At 50.6% G+C, this 20,000-nt stretch overlaps 3 protein-coding genes across 5 annotated transcripts in view; 2 read left to right on the top strand and 1 right to left on the bottom strand.

Annotated features, from left to right (window-relative positions):
- LOC125948489 (neurobeachin-like protein 1) overlaps positions 1–2,267 on the top strand; it is a 45,955-nt gene extending 43,688 nt beyond the window's left edge. For both annotated transcript variants that reach the window (XM_049674620.1, XM_049674619.1), the window contains 6 exons: positions 1–204; positions 281–453; positions 519–826; positions 891–1,005; positions 1,088–1,265; positions 1,343–2,267. The exon at positions 1–204 is cut by the window's left edge and continues 1,305 nt beyond it. In XM_049674620.1, coding sequence (XP_049530577.1) covers positions 1–204; positions 281–453; positions 519–826; positions 891–1,005; positions 1,088–1,265; positions 1,343–1,505 — 1,141 coding nt within the window. In that variant the 3' untranslated portion in view covers positions 1,506–2,267. The remainder of the gene's footprint in view (positions 205–280; positions 454–518; positions 827–890; positions 1,006–1,087; positions 1,266–1,342) is intronic.
- Positions 2,268–2,373: 106 nt separating this feature from the next.
- LOC125952176 (neural/ectodermal development factor IMP-L2) lies at positions 2,374–16,064 on the bottom strand. 2 transcript variants are annotated; one of them, XM_049681491.1, is made up of 3 exons: positions 15,499–16,064; positions 4,046–4,395; positions 2,374–3,959 (listed from the first exon to the last, which is right to left on the bottom strand). In XM_049681491.1, the coding sequence occupies exons 2-3, from the start codon at positions 4,379–4,381 to the stop codon at positions 3,399–3,401; spliced, it is 897 nt and encodes a 298-aa protein (XP_049537448.1). In that variant the 5' UTR covers positions 4,382–4,395; positions 15,499–16,064; the 3' UTR covers positions 2,374–3,398. The 2 variants fall into 2 exon arrangements, with proteins under 2 accessions (XP_049537448.1, XP_049537447.1); XM_049681490.1 differs by lacking the exon at positions 15,499–16,064 and adding an exon at positions 5,838–8,014.
- A 3,084-nt stretch (positions 16,065–19,148) lies between these two features.
- LOC125951424 (sulfide:quinone oxidoreductase, mitochondrial) overlaps positions 19,149–20,000 on the top strand; it is a gene marked incomplete at its 5' end in the record, with an annotated part of 2,382 nt that continues 1,530 nt past the window's right edge. The window contains 2 exons of the mRNA XM_049680257.1: positions 19,149–19,360; positions 19,432–19,537. Coding sequence (XP_049536214.1) covers positions 19,149–19,360; positions 19,432–19,537 — 318 coding nt within the window. The remainder of the gene's footprint in view (positions 19,361–19,431; positions 19,538–20,000) is intronic.

Genomic DNA, 20,000 nt, shown 5'->3' with positions numbered 1-20,000 from the left:
TACGGGGTGCGATCTGTCTACGGACAAGGATCCGGTCGTGTACCTTAGCAGCCCCAAGAGTCCACCGCGCTCGTTCCTGCAGACCAGCCCGGACATGCTGATCACGGTGACGAAATCGGGCATTCTCGGTTGCCACAGCTGGATGTCGTTCGATAAGGAGCGTGGTTTTCTGCTTGAGATCGATGCAACCACGCTGAATTTGAAGTAAGTAACGCTCATGCTTAGGGGTAGATGCGTAATGCATGGTGTGTCATTGCTCTCAAACAATCGCCCATTTTAGAAACCGGAAAAAGCTGATTGGACCCTTCCACCCTTCCATAACGCTAAACTCGAAGATGTTTGCCGTAAGTGCGGACGCTAAATACATCTACGCCGGTGGCATCTGGGACAATTCGGTGCGCGTTTTCAACATGGCTCGTGGAAAGGTAGTTGCCTCTGCCATCAATCATCTCGGTAAGTGTGCAGTGTAGGATACGAAGAAACCTCAGTTTCCTTACGATTTTAATCGCATTTTGCAGATGTCGTCACCTGTGTTGCGATGGATAACTGTGGTTCGTACTTGGTGACCGGATCGAAGGATTGTACCTGCGTCATCTGGTCGCTAAGCAGCAGTAGCAGCACGGCTGCTGCGTCTGGATCAAACCTACAGCCCAATACGGCAGCACTTAATCAAAATTTGGCAGGCAACGTAGTAGGCAGTGCGAATGTTGTTCATCTGACGAACAACCTAACGCCCAAACCGGTCCACACGCTCTATGGCCACGAAGATGCAGTTTCCTGTGTGGCAATCATGACCGAACTAGACATGGTTGTTTCCGGCTCTTTGGTAAGATCGATGGCACCGGATTGGAGTAGTGGGAATTAATTAAAATGTACATATATGTTTTCAGGATGGAACGGTAAATGTACACACCATTAAAAATGGTCAGTACGTCAGGACAATAAACCCTATCGGCTGTACGGGCTTACGGATTGAGATATCCTTTATAACCCTCTCATACCAAGGTATGGTGTAGATAGTGCTGAAGTAAGTTGAAATTTTCACTACCTATTCATTTCTTTTGACAACACCAACCGACAAATCCAGGCCACATAGCTTTCTCAGCGCTTGATGATACCTCACATTCGGTGCACGTGTTCAGTATTAACGGTGTTAACCTTGGTTCAAAGTATGTGTCCGGCCGCGTGACCGGGCTAACTACTGCTTCCGATTTTCTCGTAGTATCCGACGATGCTGGCGATGTTACCATGAGCCGTCTCTATGGGTAAAACACGATTGTCATTCGGCGAGCGCCGCTCCTCAATTCAACTAACTTCCTCCTACCTTACCTACCTTTTGCAGCCTAAAACCCATCTTCGACATTCCACTGCATGTGCCGACGCAATCGGTCGTCGGTACCGCAGGCAACACGCATCTGCTAGCTCCGCTGCGTGACGGAAGCCTTGGTGTAATCGGTATTCAACAACCGATCGCTTACAAAAAGCACGCCGTGCTGAGCGTCTAAGCATGTAGTATGCCGTCGGTGGCAACGTGCTTACAACAACAACCTCCTCCCGTATGCACTATCCTTCACAATTCTATCTCCTGTTGTGTAGTGAGTCAATTAGAGGACAGGAATGTGCAATTTATTTAGCAAATATCCAGCGAATGGTAGCAAGCAACAGGAGGAGAAGGTTTTATTTTCTTATGTTTTCATCGCAGCACTCATCGAGTTGCAATGTGGAGCAGGTGCGCGTTTTCTTTATTTTATTACGAAAATTGACAACAAAATGTGTAGTGAGCGTGTGTGTGTTTTCAGGACGATTGTTATAGCTTAATGTAAAACCAGTTGTTGTTTAGTATTCCTTTCCCCGCCCTGATCGAATATGAAAAGAAAATGTTTAATTATTATTGGACAAGTAACCACTCCCCGGTTAACCACCCATAGTCAGTAGAGTGTAGACACGCGTATATCGACAACTGTGTAACGTTGAAAATTGACGACCCAATTATGAGTGTTATGTGTATTCCTGTCTTTATGTTTTATTTTGTTTTTAACCAAGTCCTTCCAGTCCCCTGTTCGGTGTCATTCCATAATTATGAGCTGAGTTTCTATTTACAACACCAGCACCAAACCCATGTGCCGTAGCAGGTCAATTGGAAAAGTGAAAATAAAGTTAACTCTGTTTCCACCTTAGCGAGCATCCATATTGTTCCGTCGAAGATCGAAGTTGGCGAACGATTCATGAGACATGATGAGAAAGTGAGGCAAACTGGCTCATCGTTTAAACCACACTACGAGCAGAGACGACAGGTAAAATTTGATGAATTTTAGCGGCAGATATCACCACAAAACCGTAAGTAAATCATATCACACACACAGTTCATTGATGCTTTTCTTTAACAGACATTTTATTGATCAATTCAATCGTTGTTCCTTATCGCAATTCATACTGTTCTTTGGCCGCATGACGTCCGTATCACTTCAGGCCAGTAGCGCCTTACAGTTAGCTGAAACCGCTGCTCCATTTCGTACCGCATGAAGTACATGTGAGGCCGTGCCGGTTACCACCGGGAACTGTGGTAGAACCCTATTTACACACCTAAATGGCCTACACTGTTTCGCTTTTAAGTTTGCAGTAGCGTTTCTTCTTTACTTTCCTTCTTCGCTTCTTTCCTCCTCTGTTGCTCTTCTACTTCTGCTCACTGCACGATGCGTCATGCTTTTACATTAATGGGAGGGGTTTAATTAAATACTAGATACATGATGTAGACGTAGATGGTTAAAAAAATCGTCCAGAAGCACCTCAACGACGAGTCCGGATGGCCTTCGAACATTCTAAATAGAGAGAGCGCCTTTTCCTAGTTCCTGTGAGGAAGGAAAGATCCTTCCCGTTTTGTTTTGCACTTTCTAGGCAAATAACTTACGAGACTTGTACGTAGCGTACATTTCAAATACTCAAATACTCTACATGAGATAGCAAATAAACTGCATTTTTTAAGGGGAAAAGTGATGTTAGTCTGTGGGAGCTGCCATTTGCAAGGAAGTTGCGAATGCAGGCGCATAAATCGAATTCGTTTGTAGTTTATTTCTTCAGTAATTACGATTATACTATTGGTAAAAACTATGCGGGTTTCCACTTCAAATAAGTTAAGTAAATGGCATAAGAGGGTTTTCTCCTTCTATTATAATATGTTGTGCCCCCCGAAATGGCCAACGAGGTGGCCAGCGATCGAACAGGGTACATCGCTTACATACAGGAGAGTACAAGCAGAGATACGTGTTTTCGACCATCGATCTGGGCTACCCAGCCGATGTACGTGTGTGTTTGTGTGTCTGTATGTGTTTCGGTATAGATAAAGGTGTGGACCCGTGCTACACTGTACCTGTGTAAGGTCCACGTTTGCATGTTTTCGCTTAATTGGGTCGTACGGGATAGATGAAGGTTTCCGCTTCATCTTTCGAGATTGCGTTCTTGGCCACGCACGTATAGGTTCCCATATCGGTCCACCGCAGACCGGTGATGATCAGCTCGCCCGTTGGCAGTGTGCGGAGCCGCGGATCCTGCAGGCTTCCCACCACGTTACCGTCCTCGTTGAGCCAAGTAATCTCCGGTACCGGCCGTCCAACTGCCTTGCAGGGTAACACCACCGTCGTGCCCATGTTCTCGAACAGTGTCTTGTAGTGGAGCGTTATCCGGGCGTTCTTAAGGTTCATGAACGTGTGCGTCGGCGAGGTAGCACCGGCACCCAACGGACGCAACAACATCAGATCGGAGAAGTTACCCAATCGCGATCCGGTGGCATCAATGTGATAAACGACGGTCGAAGCCATCGCCAGCTGACCGGCGGAACGACCAATGCACGTGTAGGTCGTCTGCGAGGCACGTGACGATCGATCAATCACCAACCGGCTCACCACACGGGCCACCGAGGTTGGCGTTTCCTCCGTGATAACGTTCACACTGATGTCCTCCCACTAAAGTGAATCGAAACGAAACGTAATGTTACGATATCTCCGTGAAGCTTAGGAAAGAAAAGAAGTTGTGTGCGCAGCATACTTACATCGGCCGTCTGTCCACTTCCGTGCACCCACTGGACGCTAGGGGTAGGCGAACCAACGATTTCGCACTCCAACTCGACGGTCGTACCACGGATCTGAGCAACACGTGCTGGCGGTGGGGTTGTGATCTTCACGAAGGTCGGTCTCGTCGTACGAGGTCCAGACTCACCGGCACGGATACCCAACGAAGAGGCGGACGATGGAGAACCGGCGGCATCCGAAGCCGCGGCGATCGAACCTCCATCCGCATCCAGTTCTACGGCCCGGCCACTACAATGACCCGTTAGCAGGGCAAGCGCTAACGCCACGACCACGATGAACAGATGATCGAGATTCATCCTTGCTGCTACTACTGCAACGAGAGACGGAGAGAGAGAGAGCGCATGTTAGTGAGAGCATTGCGAGGGGTTGGTAGAGAGAACTATCGAGTCTGGCCTAGCATGGAGGGGCTATCGTGATCGTCAGCCGCGAAGAGCGCGAGCGCACACACGCGATGAATGAAATTCCGTCCGGGAATTGCATCAGACGGGGACGGATACCACCAGCCCCTTTCCTCGTTCCCTTCCTCACCCTTTTCTTTTTGCTACGTTAGCATACCTTCACCGCTGCACACCTTTCCACCGCATGTGTGCGCGCGCGATACGGTGGTAGAAGGTCGTCGTCGTCGTCGCAATCGCTACGGTGCTTGACCACCATTTCACCATTGCCACGGACCATTTGTGCCGGGGGGTTTTTTTTTGCGGCAAATCATGTGACAGCTCACTACACACGGAGCGTGTCACGTTTTGGCTTTAAAGCGGGACCGGGACCAGCGATGGGGTAAAGTGACATCCCCATGACGCGATGTCGACCGGTCGGCCTGTCCGGTCCTCCGTTCACCACCACGCGGCCTGACGGTGAGCATCATGAGCACGGCGTTCAATGAAGTTATATTTTTAGCGAAATCCCCCATCCCTTGTGTCGTCTTCTTCCCACATCAGCGTCCGCGTACAGACTGATCAGTCCGTCAGTCAGTCAGCCAGCAAAGGGAAGTATGGAAAGAAAGGCAACGATAGAGGAGGGTACAGAGAAAGAAGAAGAGAGGGGAATGACACATTTTTTCGGCGGCCAAAGGCAATTCAGCGGCATCCGCAGCAGCAGCAGCAGCAGCAGAGCCTGGTTATGTGATCATCACATCAGCACCAACCATATTAGAGGCCATTGGAAGGCAGTAAAAGGGAAGGGAAGAGGAGCGGGGTCGCGACAGTTCGCACATTTCTTATCACCAGCGAGCACACCCTCGCCACGTTCTCTCGCCACACTCCCGGTGTTCGATTGAATCCGGGTGTTCAATCAATCACGGGCAGCCTCTTTCTATAATAGTGCGCCATCATTGTCGTGCGCACACACATGCACGCACGAACACGGCGTTTGACGAATGAGCCGGTACGTCAACGCGAGACGGTAACGCGATCGTTCGCGCCCCTTCTCTGCCGGCATCAAGATGATAATTTCACGCTTCCATTATCGCTTCATTTTTCCGAACGCCGGTGCCGCGAATTGAAGGGAAAGGCCAAAGGCCCGGTGGTAGGGGAGAGGCCTGTTCCAAAGGTCACGTCGCGACGTTCGCGAGAGATCGCGACCCAAATATACTGGTCGGCGGCAGCGGCGAGAGGATGAAGGAAATTTACTACTAACGATCACCACGTGTCTTTGCCACTTATCAGCTTCTTCCATAGTTTTTAAAATCCCAAAAAACCCACGAGAAATCAAATCGATCGATTCAAACCGATTCTCTCGGCACCAGATACTCACTTGCTTTCGTGACGCACACGTGAACGTTTTTTTTCTCTTTTGTTCCCTCCGGTTACGGGGATAATGTTGCCGCAAATGCTGCTACTGCCACTGCTGGATCGAGATGATCGAGAGGCGGATCTGTTTCCTACGGTTTCCCGGCTTGTGTGTCGTCGTGATCCGAGCTTTCCGCTCAGCTTCTCGCTCGTGTGCCTTCGATCGGGCCGCGACGATAGGGAAAATTGCGCGACAGTAATGACTCTCCTCACGATTCACGACGATCGTCGTCGCGGTTCCGCTCTGTTATACTCCGTTGCCTACTCTGCTTCTGCCTCCGCTGCTGCTGCTGCTGCTGCTGCTGTGCCAATCTGCCACAGTTTGCGTTTGATCGAGCTCTCCCTCTTCCACGCCTTGCTAGTAGCTTTCTTTGTCACCGGCAACGTTGGTCTTTTGGTATCCGTGGACCTCCTAGTTGCCCGATTTCACCTCTCTCTAATGTGCTGCCCCCGTCTTGTCCCTGTGGTTCGATGCGAGGGTTCTTCCTGCCACGAGGAGGGCTGGCGGGGTCTGCTGCTGCTGCTGCTGCTGCTGTTGCGAGTGTGTTACCGCACCCGCACGACCACAGAAACCACACCTCTGCCACCGCCACTGCCAGAGGGACTGCTCGTTGGTCGTTCGCTTTTCGGGTCCGTGGACTGTCACTGTGGACAGTCGCGCGTTTTTGGAATCGCGCGCGCTCGATCCGCCAAGTCTCACCACCTTGGCAACCACAATCTTTGTCTTTGTTTCCTCGCGCAGGGGGAGGCCGCTTTTCCTCGTTTCCGTTCCGCCTTGGAGATTTGCGTCTTCGCTCGGTTCTCTCTTCGGTGTGCCCTCTTACTGATGGCCCCCGTTCCCGTTTCTACGATCCTCCTACGACACGTTTGTGTGTGTTTTCTTTTTTGTGTATGAACTCACTCTTAGTACGCACCGCACGCACGCACGTACCGGACTGTTATGTAATGTTCGAGTTTATAAGATGTTTTATCAACACATTCAGCAACATCAATTCGGATAGGTTCACCTTTTCGCCGAAACACAACATATGGTCGGCTGTGCTGAGCGTCACCGTCGACTACTTCGTCGTCGTCGTCGTCGTCCTCAAGGCGCTGCTTGCTCGGATCAGCGTATTCGTCTTCTTCTGACCGCTCACAAAAGTCCTAGCAAAGAAGGCTCGAACTGCCGGTGCTGCTTACTTGGATTACTCAAACACAAAAAAAGTCGTTCGACGACAACCCTGAGATTGTGTGGTTCGCTGAATGTGATGGAACCCGACGATGATGGCGTCAATGTCGCACTTTACCAGCGATGATGGCGCCTTAATCGTTCCACAATTGTAGCACCGATGGTGATAAGCGAACAGGGCAGCCAAGAATAGCACAACCGCCTGTAGCCAGCTCGTGGAGGCCCGGTCTTGCCTTCCTTCGATCCTTCGAGCAGCGTTGGTAGTCAACGGTAGTGGTGGTCCGGCTGGCGAACATTAAACGTTAATCTCGTGGCGCCGACGATGGACGATGCTCTGTCTCTTTTGTTCGCCTATCGGCTAGCTGCTGGCTCCCCGGGGGCAATGAGTACAACGAGGACGATGAGCGAATACGATGACGAATGGATCAATCGAACGCGAACACATGCACGTCCATCAAAACCCTTTTTCGGATTGGGGAAGTCTTCTTTGCGTTTTGCTTGGGGCGCACGAAAGACGCTGGATTCGCGTTTTGCCTTCCCTTTGGAGACCCCGAAGGTGACTTTGCAACTAGTAGACGAACTGCAAACCAATCGACGATAGCGGCAGCGCGGTCAGCCTTAGCCAGGTGTACCCAGTGGTGGCTAGATTGAACTAGATCAGCGACGAATGATGACGATGGCAGCGCACAGTCACAGTCACAAGCGCGCGCGCACGATTTAACTCACAGGCTCTCTCGCACACTCACTCACGAACTCGCGAGCCTCTATTGTTTGCTGGGTACGTTGTTGGTTGTACGTCAGCGTTAGCACGGGGATACGAAGCCTTTCTACAGCCTGGACTGGGATTGGTCAACTACACTCTACACACGAGTAGCACACGGGAGAAAGAAAGATAAGAAGCTGAATCGCGCTAAGGTATCTCAGGTGCAGGTCAGGTATCCACGCCGAAGCTAGGTTTCTGATTGAAGCCATGCGCCGACCGGGGGCCTCCTTTTATAAGCGGGCGCTCCGCTCTGGCGCCACTGCTCACCTTTAGATCGTAGGAGAAGCGGCGGTAAAACGGGCTATTAAGCATTCTAAGCGGCATGAGCCAACTGCGATATGTGAGAGCATTCCGCTGTGTGCAATGATGCGTCTGCTTCAATCTCTACAGAGTAAGTGAACGGTTATTGGCACGCTGGAGTATTAACATATCAACATTCTCTGTTCGTTTGCAGAATTACACACAACCATAGGTTTGCCGTATGCTTGCAGTAAGCACTCAAGATGCTGAGTATTTGCTTGCCATCATTGACCTGACCGTCCAGCACCCGGTTCCCGTAAGGTAGTGCTACCGAGATAGTGAACCTCGTATGCTGCTCTAGCTCATTTGATCTCACTCTCTTTCTCTCTGCTGCTGCACAACGCTCTCAGCACAGCTCAGCGCTGATGCCGTTCATCGAGATCGATCTCTGTCGGAAAGGCTTAGCACACCGAAGGCAGCCGCCAGGTCTCAGCCTAAGTCTCATCGCAAACCGCATGCTATAGCGGCGCACCGCTGAAAGACGGACGGCGGAGAGATGCGTCAGCTTCTTTCGGTGAGGCAGCTTCGGACACCGAAAACCGAAAGAGATTGCCTTTCGCCCTTTCGTTACCGCTTCTAAGCCCGTCGCTTATAGGAGACAGAGGGATAGAAATGAAATGTCCCTTTCACGACCATCACCTTTGGAATGGGGTACAGAAGCGTGATAGTGTGTGAGTTTGTGTGCAGAAGAGCGCTGAGACAGGAGAGACAGCGAGAAGGCGAAACGTGGCAACTGCCCACCGCTGGCAACCAACGGACGGACGGACGGACGGATGCCTCTTGTTCAGCAGGCAGGCAGCAGAAGCACCATTAACACCGATCGCCTAGGAGCCGATCGTTACATAAAATTGGAAGCAATTTGAGCAAACACACCGAAACCGCTAGGCGAGCAATGGCGAGCGTCTGGGTCGCAGCAACAGCAAACGGCAGCTAATGGTCATCGAGCATCGTGATTGCCGGTTGGACCGAGGTACCGGGGTCTTATTGTTTCAAGATTCCTGGCGGATGCCGTACCTAAACAGCCACCAATCGTACACGATCATGCCGGACGATTTCGATGTGGGAGCAGAGACACGGTCGAGCCGTTTCTCGAACTTGCTCGTGATCATCCAGAAGATGCTGTTGCTGCTGCTGCTGCTGCTGCAGATCGTGTACTCGTGGACTTTGCCGTCGAAGAAGAAAAAAACGATTGCCCTCGAGAAAAAAGCACATAAAACAGATCATTTAAATGAAAAGGCCAAGCTTCTAAAGTATGTTCTGTCATGTTACATCATCCAGCAAATGGCGCCGCGATCGATTGGGCCTGATAGATCACACTAGGACGTTGATAAATCACCCCGTCCCTTATAACAATTATTGTCAATAGATAATAATCACCTTCTCAGCGGTGAGAACCTACCTTGTAGTGAAGACAGAAGCAAAGGAGGGTGGGAGGAGAGAGAGAGAGAGAGATCGGTATCAATCACGCCATTGATACGCACGTTGTTTCAGGCTTTCAGCATGTGCCAGCCAATTGGCTAATCACGATAAACGGCACACGCAGTTATGGGCCACGGAAAATACGGCGGAGTGGAAAGTTTTTGGAATTTATTCCAAATTTGTCCTCTGCGTCGTGTCGGTCGCGACCGCTCGACGATTTTATCGTCCCGTGACGGGATTGATCGATCGTGTGAATTGTGTGATCGATCGAATTTGGTTAGGAGTTTCAATTTAATTTTAAAAATGCTAACCCTTCCAAAGAGCCTTTTTGTCATGCTGCGGATTTCGCGTAATGCAACGCCGCCCCACCCCTCCCCGGGTCACCAGTTTCCCAAATTTTAGTGCTTGGATCAGCACATTCCAGAGCTCGTTCTATGTAGCGTGAGTGTGCGAGCGTTCTCCAGGGAACGTTCTTCAGTCACCGTCATTGAATTTCCGGTGAACCACACACCAAAATAGGAGGAGCAGGGGAAAGAAGAGGAGAAGGAGAAAGAGGAAGGTCTGGGCAACCACCGCGCAACCATGAATCGGAGTTTCATCAGCTTTTGGCTGACGCTTTACTCGACGCTACGGACCGAACGGAAATTCCAGGTTGACAACAGGGAAGGAAAAGAAAAAGATGCCGACCTGTGGTTGGGACTGGGACGGGGGGCCTTACCTTACCTCTGATATGTATATCAGCATAAATAAGGCACGTTTGCCGGCGCCAGAAACGTGTGTGTGTTGCAGCAAATAAGCGCCGCCAACTGCGTCTCACGCATGGAATTGCCTGTTGCGTTCGATGTTCGTGGTGGGTTTTCTCCAGCGCTTGCTACGCTTGGCGCGCCAGAAATATCGAACCTCTCGGCCAGCCCAATAGAAGACAAGAGCCCATCCATCGTGCGTGTGTGTGTCGTAATTCTTATCACCGCATATGCCGGAAGGTGCGCTTCCTCGAGGGGCACAACCAAGATATGTATGGCAGGCCGACCGCACACACTATTTGTTTACTACGCGCGGTTACCGATGGGAAGGAGGGCAAGACAGGGCAAGAGGGTCTCGACCACCTGAGAACCACCGACCGAGCTGACGGCCGATAACCCAAAACGTATCGGATGGCGCCATGAAGACGACCATTGTCGGTCGGTCCCCACAACGGAAATCGAAACTATATGCGCACCATTGTGACTGCATAGCGATGAGTGTGTGTTAAGCAAAAAAACCAAGAAAAGGACAGCCGAAAGTGACCGACACATTGTATCTTATCAAACTAGTCAGTCAGCCCGCCTACGGGGACTGAGGCCACTGTCAATAGAGGGAACATCGGAAACTCGGACGATCGAGACAATTGCGTTTCATCCTTCTCAGAAAGAGAGAAAGAGAGACAAGAAAGAGGATTCTTTGGATCTGAATCAGGATTTAAAAAAAGGCCAACCATAAACACATACCGTCAATGCAGTCGGCTTGTTGTGCTGCAAACAGTGCACCGTACTGCAACACGAGACACAAACATGTGAGGGGTAAATCGCGTGATGTTTGTCAGGCGCTAATCGGGCCCCGGGCGTCATTGGAGGCGGCCAGCCTAATGCCGATGCCAGCACTATAGTGTCCCTATCTCTCGTGCAGTTGACCCGGTGGTCTCGGATGCTCGAATTGGAAACATCGGCGACTGCAAAGTGCAGGCACGAAGTTCAATTGCTTGCGTGCTTATGCATTGGTTTTGGATTAGGAAAAAGGAAAATGGAGTGGGCTTCAAAACATATAAATACTAGCTAATGAAACAAGCGGAAAAAAATCTCATTAAAAACAGATAAAATACTAAAAATTATTAGATTCAATGCAAGGTGGAATACGGAACAGTCAGATGAAGTAACTTAAACTGTTACTAAACGATTGAAAAAGTTCAAATGCAAAAGTAAAGATACTACCACTATCCTCGCATTGTTTTACCAAATTCTGTAAAAAAAAAACTACCTTTCATAAAATCATCCATTTCTACCTGGCCTTTGCAAAGGGTAACAACCAATGCCGCAGTGAATTTTCTAATTTCACCACCAGCTGCACTCGCGATAAGCCGGCGATAAGCCACCGTAGCCAATGCGGAGGGCGGACGATTGGTTCCAGTCAGCGTCATCGTCAGCCACCGGAAGCCTCGCTCTCTCGATCGAGGTGTAGCTGCGAGAGCGTTGAGCCCCCCCCCCCCCCCCCCATTAATAGAAGGTTCGGACTGATGATCGCGTAAAATCAGATGCTGACATTAGCGCAAAAAAAAAACCATTGCTGAATCGGCAAGAGCTTCGCTGCAGCAAATTGAAATTGAAATACAACATCCTGTCCCCTCTACGGCGTGTGTGTGTGTGTGTGTGTGTGTGTGTGTGTGTTTGTACATTGCGCGGTCCAGGGCGCCCGGAGATTGACAACCAAACGGCCGAGTCGCGGGCGCGCATCATCATCATCGACCGCACAATGTGCGATCGGGAGAAGAAATGGATGGGAATGGAATGGAAGCAAGTAAAGGAACCAAAAGAAGAAAAAGAAAAAGAAAAAGGAGGAGAAGAAGAAGAATAAAGACAGCGTCAAAATCCTAACAGCCCCAGGTGGGGTCAAGCAAGTCAAGAGGCTGTAAGGAGGAAGGAAGGGAGCACGAAACACGAGATGTGAGGGAAGATCATTAGTGGCCTAGCAACAGCGCGCACGCCGCGCAACCACGACACAAACCTCCGGAGTGTGTTGGCAACTGGTGAGGCGATCGAGCGAACGAGCGACTTGTGCGCGATCATCAGCATCCCACACGAACTTATCCGCGAATACCCCACCCCCGGTTCCTCTATAGTATAGTAGCCGGTTTTCCTTCGACCATCTGGTCGCGCGTGCGTGTGTGTGTGTGTGTGCACCAGAACCGGTCACACATACACGTGATCACCGAGCCACATACTCGGTGCGCGCGCGATCGAGTTCACGCGATCGCGAGCTAGCGAGCCGGCCGGCACACACCCCTTACCACCTCCTCCTCCTCTTCCTCCTCCCGCTCCACCTTTCTTCTTCCACCACATCACACTCTCGACGCTCAAACGGGTGCGGTGGTGGTGATCGGTCGCCTGCACACACCAGACATGATGGAGCCGCGGCGAACGGTGGACGGCGATGATCACCGTCGTCGTCGTCGTTCGTCGTTGTCGCGGTGTCGCCACCAGGGTTGGAAGGGTCGGTCGGGGCTCAGCCGTGCTAGTTGTTAGGTCGTTCATCAAACTCATCCTCATCTGTCATACACCAACAGCGAGAGCATTAACAGCGCTCGCGTTCCTTCGAGATTTTCGTGGTTTTTTTTGCTTTGCCTTGCTTTGCTTTGCTTTGCTTTCTTCGTCGACTTTGCGACTCCGTTTCGCGCCCGTCACTCCTCATTGACGCATCGGAGGACGAGAGACCGTTTGGCCCCAGTGGGAGGGAGAGGGGTGCTTGGAGGATGTCACTATTCCGCCATCGCCGCGGGCGGTGGATCAAATGGAAAGTTGGTCGAACGACCAACGGTGGCGGTGACGTCAATCCGTCATGTGAAGTGTGAGCGATCGAATCACGGGATCGAGGCCAACCGAATGGGAGGAGGAGGACGAGGAGGAGAAGCAGTGGATATATAACCGACACAGGACAACTCGTGCTGATGCAACAGTGCACCAGGGCGAAGCTACCTGGAGCCACGTGAGCATCAGCTTCGCGTACTCGAGTGGCAGTCGAGTGTTCCTCGTTCCTCGCCTTCAAGTACCCGACGCCATCGCCACCGCCACCGTCGCTGTCGCCGCTTGGATACTCAGCCGTAAGGCGATGGCGAGAAGTACGGCGAGGAAACGGTCGTCACTAACGACCGCTGCAAGTGCAAGATAAAATAAAAAACGATCATCTTGCGCTTCCGCTTCCAACCGTGCACACACCTCGATCACCTGCGATCGCGCGGACCTTCAACGACGACGACGGCGGTGGACCTGTTCGTGATGCTGCTGCTGTCCCAAAGGAGAGTCGCTATCAAGGTCAAAATAACTATAAAAGATGACAGATTGCTGCTACTCCGGTCAGCTGTTGCGCTCGTTGCTCGATCGGCGCAGGCGAGAACAGCCGAGAAGAGAAGGTGACCGACTACCAGCACGCGCGGACAGGTTCTGTTGTTGCGCTACAGTCCGTTTGGCTTCTTCTTCGTGCCCAAGGATTCGATCGAAGCTCAATGACGCTCAAGGAGTTTGTTGATCTGGAGCTCGAACCGATCGAATCAGCATAATGCGAACGGCAACAACCGGTCCGCGGAGGGGGAAGAGAAGGAGAAGGATTGGGCTTGTTGGGGAATTCCCCAACAAACCGCAACTCCTTCTCCTTCCACAACATCCTCGGGATGATGTAATTACTATCTCAAAGGAACAGAAAATTGACTCGATCCGAACGCCTCGCTTAGTCATCAGCCCTTTAGCTACGTGTAATCAGCCCGGTTAAGGTCCCGGAAAAGCTGACCTACCACCCTTCAGTGGACCGCTTTTCGGGATCGGATTGACTCATAGAGTGATTGCCGTCGTACCGGGGCTGGTATACGAGGCGGGGGCCGATCCAAGCCGGTTTGATCTCGTTTAAACGGCGGGGGGCGACCAACCGACGGTGTGTACTGATCGCTGATCCTGTTCTACACGATCTTCGTCACGTACGCAGGTCGGACGTTCGATCGACGCGACGTTGAAAATGAAAGGAGCAACGGAGTGAGCGAAGTGGGTTCGAAGCTAATAGGGTCTTTAGCTTCTAGTTAAAGCGATCGTGTCAGTGATCGTATGATGGGAAATTCCACCCTCCTCCCCCCTCTCCCCTCTGCAATTGCGCTGCCGCCGCCGCGGCCATTGCGTTCTAGATCGGTATCGCGCGCGGTACACGCAATCGGCCGAGAGCGTGAAGTCATCCGTGATCCGAGGAGAAACTACCGACTGTGACCGATTAGAACAGCTATTTCGCTCTCTCTCTCTCTTTCTGGGGCAGCCCACACGCTTAGCTGACGGGCTATTGCACTGATAATTACCGGTGATACCGGCTCGATTTCATTGAACTGCACTACGGACGTCGCGTGATTCATTGGAACTGTGAGGGCGGGGGGACGTCTATCGAGGACGAGGTGTGGTTTATGGTGGTTGTAGTGGTCTATACCACACCGCACAGCTCAGATCACAATCGTCCGATCAAAATCGATTAATCAATCAGTTGGATGACGGTCCAGAAGTACCGTCCCATTGAGAGGGAAAGGAAACCTTCAACATCAGCCATATGGCACCTGCTCCTAACCTGCTGCTGCTGCTGCTGCTACTGGTGCTGATAAGAGCATCGTAATTCCCGTGCGACAGGCGTCCACGTTTGCGATAACTAGCGTGATCACGAGACTCACAAATGGGCGTGATCATGACCGGTAGTACGTACGTCTCGTGTATTCCTCTTTGTCGGAAGACCAGGAGACCTCGGAGCTGATAACACAGGGCCCGCACCACACATCATCATCATCATCATCATCATCGTCAGATCCCATCTACGGCAATTCAACTTAAGCTTCGATTGTTGTTAAGAACCTGACCATATAGGCATAGGCTTCTAGTGCCTCTTGAAAGTAAGATAAAACACATTGGAGGCAGACCGCTGGTTTCCTGCAGCTCACAATAAGAAGGTACAGCACTGGAATAACTTATGTACACGTTCCGAGCAGACCAACCATCACTAATGCGAACGTGCCATATGTGCGGGGCCCTTTTGCTTGAACTCGAACTCAACAGAACTGGTTCTTCGTAAGTCGCCGGTAGCCACCGTTTCGTATATCGTTCTAATCCAATCGACCATGAACCGATTAATCATTTCTAGTATGTATGGTGCGCAGGTGTGTCGACGCGGTGTATTACATGCACATAATAGTTTCCGTGTTTCTCTTACCTTTTTTTTTTCTTTCTCTCCTTTGTGGTAGTTCCGGCAACCGGCAACCCGGGGTCTTGTTTGTTCACTGTCAATCAGTCGTCAATACTCCGGCGTACTCCGGGTCCGGATCCCTTTCGAAAGTAAGGGCTGCTGCTGCTGCTGCTGCTGCTGCTACTGTTCCTGGTAGTACACAGATCAATCACTGAAACCGCGTTTTTTTTGGGACTTTTTAGGATGCCGACAACAAACAACCGAACAATAATAGGAATCGGAACGGAACGGAAGCGAGTTGGGAGCCTTTTTGGAGTACGGATTTGGGGAGACGGTCAGGCAAGAACAACACCAACAGAAACACACCAAGGTTAGCTTACAAAATGGGGCGGCCCTAGCCAAGAAGGGAAATCCGCGAGAACAAGATCACGTTAAATGTCAGAACCTACAGCGGACGGAACCAGCAAGCTGGGGAGCTACGTCACTGCTGGTAGTGTTGCGTGCGGTGCGGTGTTCACACTAGAGCGGCTTGGGCAAGAACTCGGCTCTCGGCTCTCGGCTCGCTCTCTCTCTCGATCAGCTCGTTACGACTATCGATACACGAATCAATTTCTGTCGCCGCCCGTAGCTCCTTTTATAATCCTTGCTGGAAATGTATGCAGCAGTCGCAGCATCCGCGCCGGCCGTTTAACGGCCGCTCCCCGCGTGGTTCCCCCGTACCGGAGACTCGCTAACTGAAGGTGGAGAAGCAGCAGCAGCAGCAGCAGCAGAAGATGAAGACGATGGCGAAGCGAAAACTGTGGAAATAAACTAGCAATTGAAATGGGGTGACGACGACGACGACGACGACGTTAGAGAGAGAGAGAACCAAGAGGAGGTGCCAGTGTACGACGGTGAGGGAGGACAGGAAGATGCTGGCCAATGTGAGGAACAGCCCAATAGGACCAAACGATGGTGCGGTCTCGGGCAGCAGTAAGAAAGGGTACGATTTCCTACGTGTGTGTGTGTGTCTCATGTTAGACAGAGAAATCAACGAAAGCCGAGCGAAGGGAAGGAGCACGCGCAACGGCATGAAAGAGAAGGAGACGGATAGACCGCGGACAGCACGCACTACTGACGGTTGGCGTAAGCAGCTGCTGGTCTGTCCAGAAGATACTAAGCGAGAAGGAAGGGCCAGAGCGAGCCACAGCCACCTAGCAGCCGACGGTTCGAGAAGCCACTAACCAGAACATTAACAGCCTCGAGCGATGGAAACATTCTACCTGGCTACTACGACGGTGCGTGTGGAACACCCGAACACCTGGTTTTTGTACTAACTGCAGGTCAGTCGCTCGGAGCCAAGGCCCGTTCTTGGGTTGGTATTAGGATATTTATTTGAAATTTAAATTACTTGGATTGTTGTTCAATCTGTTGAAACAATCAGAATTGAAGGAGGTTCCTTTTGGATTTGCTTAGTAGCCCGAGCAGTTATTGTACGAAAATTGCATACATTTAGGGGAATATGTGGCTTCTGTGCTAATTATGTCGTTGTACTAATGATTTGTTTATTGTATCAACAGCATAGCAACAGACTAATAGTCCCTCAATTGGGGGTTTTACTGGGTTTTGCTTTTGAAATCGTGTAACCATCTCGCCAGTCACGGCCACGGCCCTCGATGACGATCGGCCGCAAACGTGTTGATGCGCACGTAGGTCAATATGGTGGGCGTATCCTTTTTCGCGGTCGATCCGAACCGTTCGGCTCGGTCGGCTAGCTAGCAAGATGCACTTTCTTCTTTCTTCTTCTGCGATGCCCTCTACAATCGCTCATTGGCCACCCGCGGTGGCGGGGTGGTTTGATTACACAATATGGACAGCGCGAGATGCGTGCGAGAAGATGCGACCAAGTCAAGTGTGTGTGTGTGTGTGTGTGCCCGGCCGAAGCAATCCAATTGAATGTCATATACTTTTGACGTGCGAGCAGATCGATCATTTCAATTGGCGATGATTCAATTCTCGAACTCCGAACTGCAAGCCACGCCGGTTTAATGCTGCCCCGGCACCAACGGGAAAGCAGAACGTATCAAGGAAGAGGCGGCAGCATTCCATTGATTGTGTCCTATCCACGTCATCGTGTCCATCGCGAGCGGGGAGAGTAGTTTTTTTTTTTTTGTTTGTAGAGAAAGAGGAGAGGGATAGAGGTCAAAGAGAGAGCATTCCGCTTAAATTGGGAATTAGCGCTTTATCCTGTCCTCCTTTCGGGTGGTGGTGATGGTGGTGGCGATCCTTTGATCCGTCCTGCTGTTACTGACTGATAGAAGCTGTGTGTGTGTGTGCGAGAGTTATCTCTCAGCAGGCGGGCACAGTGTAGCGACTCGTCGACTGCTCAGAAGTATCAGCTCCTTTACTACCCCCCCTCCCGGTCATCTTCATCGACCAACCACCGAGTGCTGAATTGATTATTCGTTCGATTTTAATTCGGTTAATAGGAGCCCTTTGCTGCCTCTCAATGAGTCAGTGTTATGGGCCGGGGGGTGCACGGACGGGGTGCGGTGCGGGAACTAGAGGCAAATGTAAGCCACGTAAGATTCGTTTTTTTCGTTTCGTTTCGTTTCGAAAAGAAGCAGCCTCCCCACTAGGCATCCAATCATCAATTGGAGCGCCGCTGGTGAACAATTGAAAGGCAATGTTATCCCCCCTCCCCGGTATGGGCACCAGCGGAGCACAATTTGTAATTTAGATATCGGAGATGTCGCTGGCTGTTGAATCATGCATTCCGCCCCACCTCCCCTCTCCGGCGCGCTGACTTGGGACATTAGAGCACCCGGTGGTCGCCGGGACTCTCAGGGTGGCTCAGGTGGCTTCCCGAGCTAGCTTCTGGACCGGGGCGGATTCCGATTCGATCCAACATTTTAATATCAGAAAGACAAGTGAGGTTACCCGAGGCGTTCACTGCGGTGCAAGTATGCGATTAGGGATTCTAATGCAAAACACGAGACGTCGTGCTAGTGGGTGCTACGCCAACGACTACACCCCGCACAATCCTTCGCTTATCAAGTGGAGCGCCGGCGACGGAGACGACGACGAAGACGACGACGGCGACAGATACGAAAAGCACCAGCACCGATGTCGGCCAAAAGGCAATGCCTTTGGTGAGCGAGATGGCGGTCAAATTAAAAGAATCCCGACAAGTGCTAATGCTAATTAACTCGTTGCGGGAATTCAACAAAGGATGACGAGTCCTTCTGGTAGCTCAATGGTGCTGTATCCGGGATTTACTACGAACTGTAACTACATTCTACTACCTGCATTTCGATAGTAATTTTCTATAATTTTTTACAGACCGTGCTAACGACCCCGCTCAACGGCTTAATTTTAAATCCGCACCTGTTGCTCTCGCAGCGCCTCTGTGATCGCCGCGCCAAAGCTTATTTCAAGGTCATCTTTGACGTTTCTTCGAATTGTTTTTTAGTTTTTTTTGCAAATACAGCACCACTCAAAATGGTAGCCTCATCGAGATTTTTAAAATATTGTAATAAGCGGTGTTATTTGAAATTGGAATGAGGTCTGCTAATAACATTATAGGACAATAGCAGTAGAAAATATATCAAATTGAATGGAAATGGAACTTAAATTATTTTTTCCCTACAAAAAGCCACTATACTATACCCATACAATGTAAGCGAATATTAATTTTAACTATACCAAGTGTCGCCATCCTTTTGGGTTCTAGTGTATTATCAGCTGTTCTGATTAGTAAACTCGCAGACGACGCGCACTTTTTTTTATTGTCGCGTGTACGTGCTCCAAGAACAACCGCAATGATAAGAGCTCTTTCCTGCGCCGCTAGAGAACCGGCCCTGTTCGCGAGGGGATTCTCCACCAGCGGAACTTGCAATGAAAATCACAAGTAAGTTCTTAAATTACCCCAAATCTTGCACTTGAAATTCACTAATTCACGTTTCTTCTCCGGATCGAAAGGTGCAAGTTGCTGGTGGTTGGTGGTGGTGCCGGTGGCTGTTCGGTAGCGGCCAAAGCATCCAACAAGCTGGGCGCCGGGAAGGTCATCATTCTCGAACCGGCCGATGTAAGTAAACGAACGCGAAAGGATGTGGATAAGCGTGGCGATAATGTATACTGTCCTATCTGCTGACTGCTATTGTTAATTGATTACCGCTGGACGAGGGTGTGCTTATCGGTTGCCAAGCCGGAAACGCAGCTCCACTTCAAATGCAACTTCTGAAATAGCATCGAGTGACTCATCTTGTGGACACTCCTTAATTCTTGCAGCCACATAAACGGCACGAACTCTCTTTTCGCGATGCAGTGAAGCAATTCCGCCTGTCCTTTAATCGTGGCTTCAATTAGCGGTCAGAGCGTATTTTTGAAAGTCATCGTCAGCCGCTGATGGTGTTAATAAAACGTGCCAACCATCAAGTAGACTAGGGCATCGTCATAGGAAACCGGTTCCCGCATTTCATGCCACGAATAGTCGCCACTTACTGTCGAATTTATGTTGCATTTTATGACTTTTCAACTTTTACGTTCTT

Source organism: Anopheles darlingi, chromosome 2, assembly GCF_943734745.1.
Source record: "Anopheles darlingi chromosome 2, idAnoDarlMG_H_01, whole genome shotgun sequence".
NCBI classification, from domain to species: Eukaryota; Metazoa; Arthropoda; class Insecta; order Diptera; family Culicidae; genus Anopheles; species Anopheles darlingi.
Note: the sequence above shows the minus strand (reverse complement) of the source record. Positions and strands in the feature narration are given on the sequence as shown.